Source organism: Asterias amurensis, chromosome 8 (genome assembly GCF_032118995.1).
Source record: "Asterias amurensis chromosome 8, ASM3211899v1".
NCBI lineage: Eukaryota > Metazoa > Echinodermata > Asteroidea > Forcipulatida > Asteriidae > Asterias > Asterias amurensis.
In genome coordinates, this window is record NC_092655.1 from 9,458,735 (window position 1) to 9,476,313 (window position 17,579).

The 17,579-nt window shown below is 37.5% G+C and overlaps 1 protein-coding gene across 2 annotated transcripts in view; it reads left to right on the forward strand.

Moving 5' to 3' along the window:
- The first annotated feature begins 656 nt into the window (after positions 1-656).
- Positions 657-17,579, forward strand: part of LOC139940603 (DDRGK domain-containing protein 1-like) — a 39,358-nt gene continuing 22,435 nt past the window's right edge. For both annotated transcript variants that reach the window (XR_011786471.1, XM_071936939.1), the window contains exons 1-2: positions 657-834; positions 15,898-16,032. Coding sequence is in view for 1 of the 2 variants with exons in the window: in XM_071936939.1 (XP_071793040.1) it covers positions 717-834; positions 15,898-16,032 (253 nt within the window). In the remaining variant the exon portion in view is untranslated. The remainder of the gene's footprint in view (positions 835-15,897; positions 16,033-17,579) is intronic.

A 17,579-nucleotide genomic window follows, 5' to 3' on the forward strand; every position in this document is an offset into this window, starting at 1 on the left:
GGCACGGCGCTAGAATCGACTACTTTCGCTTGGTGGTGTGCGCAGGCACGGCATGACGTAATACTACCGTATTTGGTAATCTGGAGCTCTGAGTACGCCGGAGCTCTGAGACCGCCACACCGGTACACACGCGTTCAGTGGGCTCTGTGCTTTTTCTGCGTTTTGAGGGGTGAAACATCAAGCCTCCATGTGCTCAAAACAGAGAAATTTACACACTCATTTTGAAAATCAGATCTATATAAATCTTCTAGATTTACTGGAAACAGCTGTTTGCGTTTTGAGGGGTGAAAGCATACCTCCATGTGCTTCAAACAGAGAAATTGACACACTCTTATAAAACGAAAATTTCTTGCTGCTCTCTATCTACGTGACGTGTGTAGCGTTAATGTAGTGGCCTAATACGGTTTTGTTTTGCAAACTAAAACACGGAGAACGTCTTGTAGGCCCATAGCCTTGAAGTGTGACGTCAGATGTTCAAGCTGAACGTCTTGATCGCTCGGCCCCTCACAGTCTGGCCCCTCAGCGCTTTGATGAGGGGGCCGAGCAACAACGTCTTGCACCAAGACTAGAACGCTGGAGGAGATTGGTTCAAAAGAGGGCGCTGTTATTAATTTGTCTGTGCAAAAGAAGCAGGTCAATTAGAGGTCAACAATTCTCCGTGCCATCTGTTTCTGTCCAAAATACAACTTAACAGTTTAGTTTGGCAAGAAGTAAAAATGAATTCTTCTCCCATGCAGATTGATTGTCTTATTCCAACAGTTCTAGTAATCATTGCTGTGTTGGTTGGAGCAATTTTATTTTTCGTGAGTAAGCTTAAGAAGTCTGCTGGTGGTGGTAAGTAATTAATATTTATTAAAAATAAGTGAGAGAGACTCCCCAACCATATCCTCCCTTACCATTTTTCACGCTATTATGCCTTTTTCTTTGAATTGGGAAAAAATAATGATGCCTTATATCAACCGATGCCCTAATTACCTTCTTTTGTTAATATGAAGTATGCAAACATATATTAAAACTTGATGGACATTGAAATGTTCACACTACGCACCGATCTTCGATGACTTCAACTGGCCCCATTTGTTTTGAGTTTTTCCTGTTTTCACGGCAAACAAGAAAGCATGGTTTTCCGGTGAGGCCATACAATAACATGGAAGAAACATCTACAGTGACTACAAGTGTTCTTTGAGACTCTGTGTATGAATCTATAGCCAGCTGTTTGTCTTCGTTTTATTAAAAAAAAAAATTAATGAGGTTTTAAAATTACCATGGTAATTTGCAAAAAATAACAAAAATAAATAATTAAATAAAAAGTGTGAATAATCATTGGCTTTCAAATCTAATTTTTATTTATTTTTCCCCCTTTTTTCTCTTAAAATTTATAATTAAGCGTATAAATAAACAGTGATAATTGAATCAACAAGCTGATCGTTTAAATTTTAATATAAATAATAATATTGATCGGAGGGTTAAAAAACAAAACCTCCAAAAATATTAGAAAATGATATAAGGCACATGGCTTCTTTAAGCCTCTGTATTTTTTTTCCAGAATGCTCAGTAAAATATTCAGTCACATGAGTTGATCATCATGAATTGTGAATTGAAATAGTGTTTGATGAAACTTTTTCGGTGGGCAAATATTTTTATATGGCCTCAACATTATGACATACTTTTGTACCTTGTAGAAATGCCTAAAATACCAAACTTTTTGCATTTACAATTGCAAATATCCAGTGGAGCCTTACGTGTTTCTAAGTTTATACACACTAGAACAAAGAAGACTAAGAGGTGACCTTATTGAAACATTTAAGCTGCTCAAGGGACTGGAGAAAGTCGACTGCAAGAAATTCTTTAATACAGCTAGAAACACCAGTATGAGGGGTCACTCTCTTAAATTGTACAAGCCGACTCTCAACAAAAACATTGCGTGCAGAAGGAACTTCTTTTCACAGCGAATAATTAATGATTGGAACAGTCTCCCACACAAAGTAGTAAATGCCAAAACAGTGTCAACATTCAAGAAAGAGCTCGATGCCTATTGGAAGGAATCAATGATAGGATATGGGGTCACAAAGGCATAAGCCTAAATAATTTCTCTCATCAACCGTAAGTAAGTAAGTAAGTAAGTAAGTAAGTAAGTAAGTAAGTTTTGGTCAAGGGAGAGGAGACTCTTTGCTTGGCAAATAAAACCACACAATTTTTATCTTGGGACTGTTTACATCGCGCACAGAGAGGTAAAAGATTTGCCACGATTTTAGGGACACCTCGAAAACAGGACCTCCTACGTATATCCTCCTCTTACCAGTTTTCACGGTATTATGCCTTTTTCTTTGAATTGGGAAACAAATAATGATGCGATATATCAACCGATGCCCTAATTATCTTAATTTGTTTATATTAAGTATGCAAACATAAATTAAAACTTGATGGACATTGAAATGTTCACACCACACACCGATCTTCAATGACCTCAACTGGTCCCATTTGTTTTGAGTTTTTCCTGTTTTCACGGCAAACGAGAAAGTATGGTTTCCCGGTGAACCCATACATGGAAGAAACATCTGCAGTGACTACAAGTGTTCTTTGAGACTCTGTATGACTATATAGCCAGCAGTTGTCTTCATTTTATTCACAATATTTTTTTATTAAATTTTAAAAATTAATATGGTAACTTGCACAAAAAATAAAAAAATAATAATAATAAAAAGTGTGAATAATTACTGGCTTTCAAATCTGATTTATTATTTTTATTTTTTTTATTTTTATCTTAATATTTATATAAAAAAACGTATAATAAAACAGTGATAATTGAATCAACAAGCTGATGTTTAAATTTTAATATTAATAATAATATTGATATATAAGGGTTAAAAAATAAAAATCTCCAAAAATATTAGAAAATGATATAAGGCACATGGCTGCTATAAGCCTCTGTATTTTTTTCCAGAATGCTCAGCAAAATATTCAGTCACATGATTTGATCATCATGAATTGTGAATTGAAACAGTGTTTGATGAAACTTTTTCAGTGGGCAAATATTTTCATTATGGCCTCAACATTGTGACATATTTTTGTACCTGGTAGAATCGCCTAAAATACCAAACTTTTTGCATTTACAAGTGCAAATAACCAATGTTTCTAAGTTTTGGTCAAGGGAGAGGAGACTCTTTGCTTGGCAAATAAAACCACAACATTTTTATCTAGGGACTGTTTACATCGCGCACAGAGAGGTAAAAGATTTTCCACGATTTTAGGGACACCTCGAAAACAGGACCTCCTACGATATAGTATACCATGCCAACGCCGATGATGAACGCACACCTTACTACATTAGCCGCTTTTTGTGACCATGTTGTGACCATTATGTCTGTTCTACATCATCAAGAATGATTTGATCATCATGAATTGTGAATTGAAATAGTGTTTGATGAAACTTTTTCGGTGGGCAAATATTTTTATATGGCCTCAACATTATGACATATTTTTGTACCTTGCTAAAATACCAAACTTTTTGCATTAACAAGTGCAAATAACCAGTGGAGCCTTACTGTTTCAAAGTTGTGGTCAAGGGAGAGGAGACTCTTTGCTTGGCAAATAAAACCACAACATTTTTATCTAGGGACTGTTTACATCGCGCACAGATTTGCCACGATTTTAATTTAGGGACACCTCGAAAACAGGACCTCCTCTGATATCATAAAAGACATGATCATGCCCTGCAAAGTATCCTGGTGTCATGTGTTTTCAGTAGGATAACAGGAAAATTGTTCACAATCAAAAACTGAATGTGTTTTTTTTTCAAATCATCTATCAAATTTTTTAACAATAACACTTACACTTCATGGTGTGTTGAAATTTTTAAAGTTTTGGTTTTACGTTGCGAGAGACAGTCCGCCATTAACAGTGCTTATGCATGCACGACATTGGAGTAACGTCATATTTTTCACACCTTTCATTGGTTGTATTTTAGTGAATATTCAGAAGCTAGTATGGGGTGCAAAATAAATCAAAAATATTGTTCAATTACTACTTAACAAATTTAATTACATTTTTGTCCTTTAAGGCATTATGGCTACTATGTTAGAATCCAGAGATATCATAAGGCATGAAAGTAAAACACCCCACCCCCTTGAAGCACACACACTTCATAACAATCCGTTTTCCCCCATTTCAGACCAGTAATGTTTGGTTTCAGGAGATAAGAAACCAATCTATTATATTTTCTCTTTAATGTAGACTTAATATATATTACGCTTATTGGAATTTATTACAGTATGCAGTTAATCAAAAAAAAAAATTCCCCATATTTTTCACTTAAATAATTTAAATTGTTCCCCATATTGGCACACCATAGTTTCCCAAAAAGTAACCACCTCACGTGATCCATCTAGTGACTAAAGCAGAATGAAACTCAATCTTGCAGATAGTAATTTTGTTTTGAACTTTCGATGTTTCTTTGACTCATTTGAATGTTGGCATAATAATGCGCTAGTGATTTGTACCAAAAATCAATCATTTTATAAATGTTTGAGCATAACCAACGACAGGAAACTTTATTCTCAGCATGATTAAGCCTGATGAAAATACAAACCGTGAGTAAACTGCATAGCTTCTGTCACCGGTGCAGCTTGCTCAATCTCGCGGTAAACAGGAATCAAAGTTGGGGTTCGAAAACATATGAGGGTCGATAACATATGACGCTACGATACAACAATGCATACTCTCTCTCTGCTGGCTGGGGCTGTGTAAAGTCATTTAAGTCACGGTATTTTATTGATTGATGGTCTACCATGACTGTCTTGGTCTAGGACTCTCTTAGACCCAGTAACTGTACTCCTTTTTCGAAATTTTGACATTCTCTGTCGTACTAGCTCGACCGAGAATATCAAAATTTTGAAAAAAAGGAGTACAGCGCCCCAGTTACTGGGTCTAGGACTCTCTGGTAGAATAAAGAATGCTAGATCCCAATAAAACCGTCTGGTTCTGGTTGATAACCAATGCGCACTATGGTTGAGACCCAATTCAAAAATGCAAATGTCAAAATTGTTTGAAATTAGTACAGAGCCCCAGTTCCGAATCCTGGGTCTAGGTGGAAGCTACTGGCTGCAGTGGTGGGTACTCCTACCTAGTCCTACTCCTAGAACTACATGATGATAAGGTTCATTCCGCTATATTGTAGCAGAACGAACCTCTAGCTAGTTCTAGGACTCTCAAGTACATGTAGTACTTTTACTCGTGATAACTTTCCTCACAGCGCCGCCATTTTTTAACTAATTTTTACAAAAAGGGATATCTCATTCATTGAGGTAAATTAGATACCATATTATTTCATATCAAATGAAAAAGATGTGGCGCCATACAGAACTTTTCCCTACTACGTACATGTTGTACATGTAGGACTAGTACTACTTTACCATACTAGTATTAGGACTCTGTATGAGGAGTATGTAGTCCTACCCTAGAACGACTATGAAGTTTGTCGTCTCCACAAACCTCATATTAACACCAGGGCCTATTTTTATGGCTCTTCCCGGTCCCCTCTTACCATAAGTAAGAAAAGATTCAGCGCTTATGGAAGCTGGGAATCATGTGCCTATATGGCAATATTTCACGGGTTGGGGGAGATTTTGGCTTGTGCTCCACGTATACATTACTACACGCATTCTACGCTTATAGTTACACAGCTACACTGTAGCACAGAAATTTGGCGCTTGTACAATTTGCAGAGAATGGTGATGGTAAGCGCAGAATTCAGCAGTAACCAGAGCCATGAAAATGGGCCTGGATGTATGGTGTAGCCATACATGTACATGTAGTGACATACATGTAGGTGAGCATGTAAAAAATGCTATTCAAATATTTTTGCCCCTAAAGTTTTTAAACTTATTAAGAACCTGGAATTCTTTTTTGAAACTGGATCTTTCCAAAATTAGGCTCTACACTAGACCCTGTAAACTGGGGCACTGTGTTTTTCAAAAATTTTCATTTAATCGGTCATAGTATCATGTAATACTCTTTTCCCCCGAAATTTGTCATCATCGGAGTATGTCAGATTTAAAAAAAGACAAGGAAGTCCCAAAACCAGATTCCTTTAGTTGTCTTCTTCACTTTTAACTGTACAAGTTTTATTTAATATTCAAAATTATTTTTAGGCATTTTCTGTTGTCCTAACAACTATGTAGCATAATCAGTTGTATTATTTATAGCCAGACACCTACATGTAAGCAAATTGATGTGCATTCGTTGTTTGAGTTCAAGAAGCTTCCTTATGAAATAACGGTTTTCTGAGTACTCCATTTCTTTTATAACTGAAGTGTACTTTCACATTCAATTTTAACAAGCACAAATCATTTTACAATCCGGTCCATAAGTGGACATGCATTACCAAACACTTTTATCTTCTTGCACTATCACTTCAAAGCATTGGCTGTCTTTCAGACAGTAATCAGTTTTGGTGTATCTTCCACCTTAGTTAAAAGTAACAAATCAATTGGCGAAAAAAATTAAAACAAACTGATACTGGTGCTTGGCCGTCACTGTCAGCTTGGTTGAGGATGCTCTGTCCCTCTAGTCTCTTAATACTCTGGCCCTTCCGACGTTTCCCCATCTTCTATCTCTTTTCTCTGGAACCCGTCTACAGCCCTTCAACATCACTCATCAATATCTCAATGTTCAGTTTAAACTTCAATTCTTACTCAAGACCATCTATTAATAAAAACAGTGTAACCAAAACTATCGAAACATGGGATAGTTTTACATAACTTTCTTGTCATAGATCTGCAACAACACCAAATTGGTTTTTTTTTTAGTCCCAACTTGGTTTAAGAGAATTAAATAACTAACGGCAAACTTTGAGGGGTGTTATTTCCACACAGTTTGCAAGTTTATTGAAAACAAAACTCTCCTTCAATACTTTCACTTTAAAATTTTAAAGGAAGAATGGTCTTATATGAAATAAAATCACAATGGATTTAGTCAGCAAACTTCTACTTCTTGATTTGACAATGTTCAGTTTTTAGTTAACAGTAATTACAACTTACGGTTTTCAAATGCGTCGTACTCTTGGATTATGCTGGTTGGAACTGCTTGCCCCTGCTTGCCCTCATACATGTGTTGGCTGGCTGGCGGCAATGCCGCGATCAAGTTTTAAATGATTTGCCTCAGTGGCTGAGTCCACTGAGCTTCGACTTTGGCATAAAAATTGTATGCCAACTGCTGCACAAATCTGCCTCAGGAACATGCACTGGTTGGTGGCTAGAGCAGAACCTCACACACCTTCTTACTCTCAGGTTTTGATGTCAACTGACTTCTCACAGTATTTGCACAAAGTTCTTTCTCACTCACTTTTGTTGTATTCAGCCACACCCTAACTAATTGTAGCTGTTTCGTAGCGCAGCGCAGCAAACGAAACACCTCTTGTTTTCATTTAAGTTTTTTTATTTTTTTTTATTTGTCTGTTTCAGAACCAAAATGTTCTTCGCGTTGTTTTGTACTTTTCCCATTAAGCGATTGCATTGAAACTTTCAGAGAGGAAAGGTATTCATGCAATGGTCAACATGTTGTAATGATGACGTCATCACCTGTCACGTCATGTCACCTTAAATTTGTCTATATAAAATATTTGAAAATCTATAACAAATCACCCACAAGTGACCGTAGGTTTCTGTTTATGGGATTGGGTTGGAATAAAAAAAATTTTTGTTTTGTTTTTGTAACCCATATATACGATGATGTGTGTAGCACTGTATACTCAGTACTTTCCCGTGTCATGTGAAAAAAATCACAGGCATATTACTCAGATGGGAATCGAACCCCTGACCTTTGCAATTCTAGAGCAGTGTCATACCAACTAGACCACCGAAATTGCGCGGTAGCTAGAGGCAGTTCAAATCCTACGTTTTAGCAGCGGGTACTGCAAACGATTTAATGGTAAACTTGCATCGGGGATAAAGAATATTAATTTTGGTTTTACCCCAATACACCGATGTGTGTAGCACTGTATACTTAGTACTTTCCTGCGTCCTGTGAAAAATTAATATTCTTCATCCCCGATGCAAATTTACTATCTGTTAAATCGATTGCAGTACCCGCTGCTAAAACATAGGATTAGAACTGCCTCTAGCTACCGGGCAATCTCGGTGGTTTACATGTAGTTGGTATGACACTGCTCTAGAATTGCAAAAGTCGTGGGTTCGAAACCCACCCGAGTAATATGCCTATGATTTTTTTTTTTTATATTCTTTATCCCCGATGCAAATTTACCATTTAATAAAACAAATCTTCATTTTATTTTGTGTGCATGACCCACATGACCTCTACTTCTGGTCGAAACCGGAAGTGCCTTTTAAATAATTCAAAAGTGGCAAAAGTTATTAAGTTGCTTTCATCAATGTTAGTGTCTGGCAAGGGCAGGGTGGGCAGTTAACAAATATATCGATGACGTCACATAACGCAACAGGGCAGTTCCACAGTCTGACGGTGTTGGACATACATTTCGGACACTTTTACAGAGTGTAATATTAAAGTGATATAAATAACAGGAAGTTCTATTCTGATTGAGATTAAAGGTAGTAGTTATTTTTTCAAAAAATTATTCATCCACAGCTTTGGATATGTAGAAGCCATTCGCTCAAGACACCATGATGTGGGACGTACTCAGAGAAACGCCTTTTTATGGAAACCAATATTTGTAGTTCAAACTCTGTGATGAACTTTGATGCATTTTTTTCTTATTTATGAATTCATCAGACCTCTGTTAATACACTTCACAATAAGACATTTGTTTTTTAAATTTGAATTTTAAGAAACGGCGATTAATATATTGGTGTCGGACGTACATTTCATAGTGTCGAACGTACCTGTCTGAAATTGCATCCAAAAATAGCCTATACAATCAGTTCAACTTTTCACTCTGGTTGTAAAATAATGATTAATACTGCCATTTTGGTGTTGTAAGATCAGATTAAATCATTATTTGTTGAAAAAAAATGGTTTAATTGTCAAATTGTACCACGTTATAAGATCAATAGAAACAATGTACACGTACATGTAATGCAACTTGTACATGATATGAATATCCTTCTGCATTGCTGTGGCAACCGAAAATATGCAAAAAACCCCAGTTTCAAAATGTTGAGAAAGAGATCCATGCAAAACAACATTTGGTCAAATATACATTGTACATTAGATTGGACTTGTAATTGTTAAAGTTTAAAGTTGGTGGGTAACTGTTGCCAAGGTCAAAGGTCACAACAAATGTTGAGTGAAATCTGTTTTGATATTTTCTGTCAAGATAAGCTTGGGCGATTTCAATTTATTTTATTCACGATATATCGCCGACAATATATCGCGATATTCGATATAATCGCGATTAATGAAATTTGACATCATCAGTCTTAAAACTCCAAGTGAAAGTTGTAGAAGAGACAGTCCTAGTATAAGAGAGGTGTTCTAATGACCTATTCTTCTGGTTTTACTCCAAATCTATGGGGTATCAGCTAGCAAATACATCGCGATATTTAATCGATATATCGATATATCGCAATTATCGCGATAATATCGCGATATATCGATATTTCGATTAAAACCAAATTCATCCGATATCGAAATCGTGTCCAAATTAATATCGCGATATTCGATAATATCGCCCAAGCTTATGTCAAGAACCAACTTTGAAACCTTGCCAACATTTTACTAAATGAATAAGAGCTCTATCCTTACTTATGTAACCACATGTACAGTATTTACCAAAATAGTGCAAAATCAAGCTTTTCTGATATTAATTATACGTACCAGTGGGTTTTGGAAATGGAAATTAAATTTTTCTGCAGACTAAAATTATTGTGTAGAAAAAAAGGAATGAGATACAGGTGTTTTGAGGCAAGATTTGATGCTTTGTATGTTTTTTTAAAGGCCTTCAAAAAGGTGTTTCTCATTTATTTCGGAGGTGTCGGATACGTACATGTACTGGTGTCGGACGTACAAACAAAACGTACGTCCGACACCAGGATTTTGTACAATTAAGAAGATTTAAAAAAATATATATCTCTATGTATAGATAGAGGGTATCAGTTGTGCTTTGTAATGGAAATTTAAAAAATTTCTGCCAACGGTTGAAATAGGGAGATTAAAATTCACTAGTTTGGTGTCGGACTCACATCGTAAAAGTAAGTTTCCTAAATTATTGAACATCATAAAGTTTTAAAGAAAATTTTAGGTTTTTTTCCCATCATTGTGTTGTTACTAAAGCAAACTTCAAACAGGTACAAAATCAAAACAAACACTATTCAATCAGGATAAAAACATGGATTAGTTCGGCAAAATATTATTTTTGAGCCAATTTCACTATTTTTCAGTATTTCAGTGTTTTTTCAGTGAAACCCTAGTTAAAGGTTTAAAGAAACATTCCACCATATGAACAAAGTTACTAATGGTATCCAGCAAAAAATACTGTGTGTGTGCAACAAAAGCTTATTTCAACAAAAGGAACATACATGTACCACATGGTTAACACTGGTGCATCCGACAAAACCACAGCCTGAGTACGTGTACCTGGTGATCTAAACTAGTTTGAGTAATGCTAATAAGACTGTTCCATTAAATTGTTTTTAAAGGTCAGTTAAAATAAGGACTGATTCATTTTATCTACACGTAAGTAACAAAATAAAGGCACAATTTAAACTACATTGTGACAGAGTACAGAGCCCCGGTTACAGGGTCTAGCTCCACTTAGTAAGTTCGTCCAAACTTAGAGTATGCCACAGCAGCCTGGGCCCAACATAGTAAAAAGAACTGTCAAGCCACGGCAGCCTGGGACCTACATAGTCAAAAGAACTGTCAAGCCACATCAGTCTTAAACCAACATAGTCAAAAGAACTGTCAAGCCACAGCAGTTTTAGACCAACATAGTCAAAAGAACTGTCAAGCCACAGCAGTCTCAGACCAACACAGTCAAAAGAACTGTCAAGCCAAAGCAGTCTTAGACCAACATAGTCAAAAGAACTGTCAAGCCACATCAGTCTTAGACCAACATAGTAAAAAGAACTGTCGAGCCACGGCAGCCTGGGACCTACATAGTCAAAAGAACTGACAAGCCACATCAGTGTTAGACCAACATAGTAAAAAGAACTGTCAAGCCACATCAGCCTTAGACCAACATAGTCAAAAGAACTGTCAAGCCACGGCAGCCTGGGACCTACATAGTCAAAAGAACTGTCAAGCCACATCAGTCTTAGACCAACATAGTCAAAAGAACTGTCAAGCCACAGCAGCCTGGGACCTACATAGTAAAAAGAACTGTCAAGCCACAGCAGTCTTAGACCAACATAGTCAAAAGAACTGTCAAGCCACAGCAGCCTGGGACCTACATAGTAAAAAGAACTGTCAAGCCACAGCAGTCTTAGACCAACATAGTCAAAAGAACTGTCAAGCCACAGCAGCCTGGGACCTACATAGTAAAAAGAACTGTCAAGCCACATCAGTCTTAGACCAACATAGTCAAAAGAACTGTCAAGCCACAGCAGCCTGGGACCTACATAGTAAAAAGAACTGTCAAGCCACAGCAGTCTTAGACCAACATAGTCAAAAGAACTGTCAAGCCACAGCAGTTTTAGACCAACATAGTCAAAAGAACTGTCAAGCCACGGCAGCCTGGGACCTACATAGTAAAAAGAACTGTCAAGCCACATCAGTCTTAGACCAACATAGTATTAAAAAGAACTGTCAAGCCACATCAGCCTTAGACCAACATAGTATTAAAAAAGAACTGTCAAGCCACGGTAGCCTGGGACCTACATGTACATAGTAAAAAGAACTGTCAAGCCACATCAGTCTTAGACCAACATATTCAAAAAACCTGTCAAGCCACAGCAGTCTTAGACCAACATAGTCAAACGAACTGTCAAGCCACGGCAGTCTTAGACCATCGTAGTCAAAAGAACTGTCAAGCCACAGCAGTGTTAGACCAACATAGTCAAAAGAACTGTCAAGCCACATCAGTTTTAGACCAACATAGTCAAAAGAACTGTCAAGCCACATCAGTCTTAGACCAACATAGTCAAAACAACTGTCAAGTCACGGCAGTCTTAGACCAAAATAGTCAAACGAACTGTCAAGCCACAGCAGTCTTAGACCAACATAGTCAAAAGAACTGTCAAGCCACAGCAGTCTTAGACCAACATAGTCAAAAAACAATCGAACAATCTATTTACATATTGCCAGTAAGCCTTACGGGTGGATTTCTGAACATTGTTACGAACAGATTTGTACAAGTTCCAATCGAGGGAATGACCAAATTTGCGAGCTAAATTGAAAAGTTTATGTTTTTTGTTGATCAAGTTGTTAAGTTCAGGAGTGATCCAGGGCGTGTGACGGGACTTGCGTTTGGTAACCTGTGGAATAGAGTCTCTGATAGCGGCATCGAGTAAGTCTTGAAAGTTCTCAGCTGACTGGTTGATATCATCGTCGATGAAAGCTGACCAAGGGACGAGGTGGACTAATTGTTGCAGGTGGTCAAAATCACCGCGATGAGTTTGTAAGAACGAACGAAGAACTGCAGGGCGAGGAGCTGGTCGGATGGAGCGAAAGATTATCTGTACAGCAAAATGATCGGAGCCACAGCAGCCTTAGACCAACATAGTCAAAAGAACTGTTAAGCCCTGGAAGGATTCAAAGACAAGCAGCTTGCTTCACCACAAATAACTACAACAGAACCTTGGGTACAGCCACCAGTATACTCAACTGAACTCGGCTGGAAACCACTTCATATTAATAGAAGGACAGCTAGAAGACTAGCCATGTTCTACAAACTTGTCAATTATTTACTTGAAATCCCTCTTAAAGATTTTGCACAACATTCCACTCAACCCTAAAGAAAACACAATCTTCAATTCCAAGAAATTTGTCACACAACCAAAATTTATGGCAACAGATTTTTTCCCGCCACCATCAAGGACTGGATAGAATGCCTTACACTGTAGTGTGATTTCTAGCAACTCATAGACATCATCAAAGGCACTCGTTCTAAACACTTCACAAATGAAGCCATCCCATCCACACAATGCGCATAAATAAGCATGTGTGATGTGTCTTTAGACATTTTTGACGGCTCAGCAACACATCAGTATGATCAGTGCATAAACATTCATCAACAGTTCATAACATGTTCATCACGGCTGTTCATGAACGGTTCATCCTTTTAATTAAAGGCAGTGAACACTATTGGTAAATACTCAAAAATAATTATTATTATAAAACCTTACTTGTTAATGAGTAATGGGGAGCTGTTGATTGTATAAAACATTAATGTGAGAAACAGCTCCCTCTGAAGTACATGTAATGTAGTTTTCGAGACAGAAGTAAATTTCCACGAATTTGATTTCGAGACCTCAGAATTAGATTTTGAGGTCTCAAAATCAAGCATCTGAAAGCACACAACTGGGTGTTTTTTCTTTTATTATTATGATATCTCGCAACTCCGACGACCAATTGAGCTCAAATTTTCACAGGTTTGTCATTTTGTGCATACAGTATGTTCAGATACACCAAGTGAAAAGTCTGGTCTTTGACAATTACCAATAGTGTCCAGTGCCTTTAATGAACATTTATTTGACTTTTTTGAACTATTGTCCATACTCCTTGGACTTCCGCTCAATTTAATTTTGGGAGTCATGAATTTTCATGAAAGTCCATCTAAACATTCTTTGCAGCTTATGAACTTTAAAGGAAATAATAATGACTCCCCAAATTAAATTGAGCAGAAGTTCAAGGAGTATGGACAACTTTCTGTAAAAAGCTGTGAGACTTCACTACAATAAAAATGGATTTTAGATGCTCATTGAAGAATCCAGGATTCTTGCAATTTTCGGGAATGGATTCTTTTTTATGGGAATGGATTCTTTATACTTTCAAGTATATTTGCAATGAATGTAATGTTGGAAAATAAAGCATCCAATGAACTTGAATAGAAACTGCATCTTTCAATTGGTCAAAAGTTGTTGATGCTTGACTAGCCTCAATCCAAGGCTACATGTATGTGTAGCACACATATTTTTATGTAAACCGCAGCCGTGTGCCACATTTGTGCATCAATTCTTTACCCAGCTCGTAAGTGTACCGATTTGGAGTCTAGCCTGAAGCTTTTAAATGAATTTATAATTATCCACATGCTAATCATGGTAGGCGGAATATTGGTTAGGTTGGACACAATGTGTTTGGTGTCCATTGGTTGGTGGGGCCCTTAGATACTCACTACACAGAGCACCCTTTGGTCATGTACATGTACATGTACATGTTTTTACATCTGAAATTAACTCTCTCGATCGAGGCCACATCAACAAATATCAAGACTTTTATTGAGTTTTTGGTATTATTATTGAAATTGAGTCTTCAGGAAAAGTAGAAAAGATACATGTATTGTAACGGATCAACCCTGCATCCGCCAGATAGGGAGGGGAACCACCTGCTAAACTCAGAGACAAAATAACAACTCAAAAATGGAAACAGATATGCAGGTACTCGCTCATCTTGTAACTCTCCCCAACGGGGACATGAACAAAATAATACATATAATAAAGTCAATTAATAATAAGGCAAAACGTAGCAACTGGCTGAGTTGGGGGAATTTAAGGACACTCCTCACTTAACTAATAAATAAATAAATACAACATTACCTGAACATTATGAACCAGGCCGGACGACGTGCAGATAATAAACTATACAGAAATAAATACATAGGCTGACCACTATCTGTGCTAGTACTTTTGTAAATTGTACTGAGAGCCTTCAGTTTACACATAGAAAGTATAGAGCCGCCGTCCAACCACCCTGATGTCCCAAGCCACAGTTCTAAAATGCCACACCTAGATTTGGTGCCTTGGTTTTATACCCAATAGGAAACTCTTTGTTATTTTAAATGTACTAGTAATCATTAAAGCTAAATTGAGGGGAAATAATGATACTAACAATGTGAACACATTCCTTGCAGGCCAATGGTGGCTGGCAAGGGAATGATAAATAAATGACTACATTGTACCCCTCTTCTGGCACAACAATACACATTCATTGCAGACCAATACAGAGCCAGAACATGTGTTTAAACACTATAACAAAAGGAGCTTGAAATGCATCACAAAGCATGTTCATTACAGTATGTTGACCCAAATAATAAATGTAAATTTTGATTTTTCCTCTGCTGAATGCTGGCAATGCCAGGCAAATCTACATAACCAATACATGTAGCTAACTTTAGACAGAGCTTGCATAAAATTATCAGGCCTACAGTAATACATGTATGTACAAATAACAGCTGTGAAAATTTGTGCATTACAGGTTTTTTTAATCATTTGCTCAAGTGACAATTGACGTAAAGAAAGGGCAATTGTTACTTCAGTACATGCCAAAAGTACACCATGTACAATGTACCATGTCTACACTATAGACCTATAATTGTTGCACGCTGTGACGGGATCCATGTCGTTTTGTACATCCAAGGGGATAAATGGCACCTGAGGCAAAGCCAAGGGTGCCATTTGCCCCCGAGGTGGTACAAAACCTAGGGACCACCGTCACAGCGTGCAACAATTGTTTTCTTATACCTTGGTAACATGATTATTCCTCTTCTCAAAGTTCTGGGGTCATCTTCAAACATTATTTACGACAAAGCAGATAAAGTGTTCAAAACAGAAACAGCTATTCACTGTTCCCTCAAACCGGCGGCCTATTCATACTAAGCGCTCGAAATCAACCAACGCTGGAAACGATCAAGGTAATGCACACAGGTTGACAAAACTCATGTTTCCCACTGCGCCATTTTTGCTCCACGTAAAGTGATTGGTTCTCGACCAATCAAACTTCACAATTTGTTACCGAGGTATAACAATGAAACATCTCTTATGTGTACAGGTAGAGGAGGCAGTGATGGAGATGTACGTCATGTTGAGAGAGATATTGATGAAGCTCAAGTCAGGGTACCTCTACCTGCTCGTCGTAGAGGAAGGGCTGCCAGGGATAGAATGATCAGGCAACCCGAAGAGCAAGGTTGGTTCCAGGCAGAAACGTAATTAATTAGCCTTGTCTACAATATTTTCCCAAACCTGCATTATTCTAAACATAAACAATGGGAGGCAGTTACCTTTTTCACAGCTTTATTACTTGTATAGTACACATATGCACTATGCAGTCAGTAATAAATGCTTGTAATTTAAAATGACACAACAATACACTGTAAAATAGGGACTGTGGTTTCCCGTCTACATTTTATGTTCTAGGCCTGGGCGAATAATTTGAATATCCGGTTAATGGCAAATAGTTTTTCCCAACCCTAATCGTGAGTACCGTTTTAAACCTAACCGGATATCCACAAGGGGCGCGGATACCTTGTAATAAACTGGATAGTCCTCTAAATACAACCAAGAAACCGGACTCCTATTATCCCTGATCATGGGGTCGTCGACCGATAGGAATGTTTTGTCGGAATCCTTATGACACTTCTATCAAGACAGCACAAAACAGCATAAAATAAGTATTTAACTATCCCCCTTCCATAAAGAGTTAAAACAATGACATTTCCAACGCTTTTGTTTGAAAGATAATCGAAAGTTTTCCTTCTACACTTAGAGTCAATCAAGATATCAAGAGAAAAAGCGAATCGCTATCTTGAAATTAAATCTAAATTAAATTTTTATGAATGAATCGAGTGACACTGTCTAAAACTAATATGTAAATCTGCCCATACAATGAACGACCAAAAAGGAACAGCGCCTCTTGCGGCAACCCCCCCCCCAAACAAAACAAACAAACACAAAAACACATTGCCTTCTAGCGATCGTGGCGCTCACTATTAAGCAAGTAAGTACTGGGGACAAAATGATTGAATATTGGGTTAATTTCGGATAGTGGCCAGCGGTTAACCGAATACCAAATTTCACTATTCGCCCAGCACTTATTATAACATTATTGGACTATTACCAGGAATCTTCTTGAATGCCACTTATTGCATCAGATGAAGTACATTGTACATGTAGCCTACCTGTAGCCTACACATGGGTGTGTATAAACCTTTGTTTATGACCGGTATAAAGTGTTGAAACATGTGCGTGACACGCGCGCTTGCACCTGTGCTTATAGACAGTTTCTTCATTCCTATTGGTCGAGAGCAACGGCCGGGACAGTTGTGCCACATCACGTTATACGCGCGACGCCCACAGCATTCCCTTATAAGGAGTTGTTTACCCAAGGGCGGCGGAGGGCCTTACCGTTGCATAGCTGGAGGGGTGTTGTGTTGAAAGAAACCATTGAACAATTATAATTGTTGCATTTATTTTACTTTTTGACCAAAAGTGTTGATGTTTTTTTACCGAAAAGGTATTTATGAATGGGAATCAAAGTGTGTTGAATCGGTTTTCAACTAGTGGTTTAACACAAAACCCGTCAAGGCCTGGTTCTTGATAATTTACCTCGACTTCGTCTCGGTAAAATTATCAAGAACCAGGCCTCGTTGGGATTAAACCACTAGTTGAAAACCTCTTCACCACACATTAATTCCCTTATTTAAAAAGTGAATCAATTTTTGGCATAGCACTAAT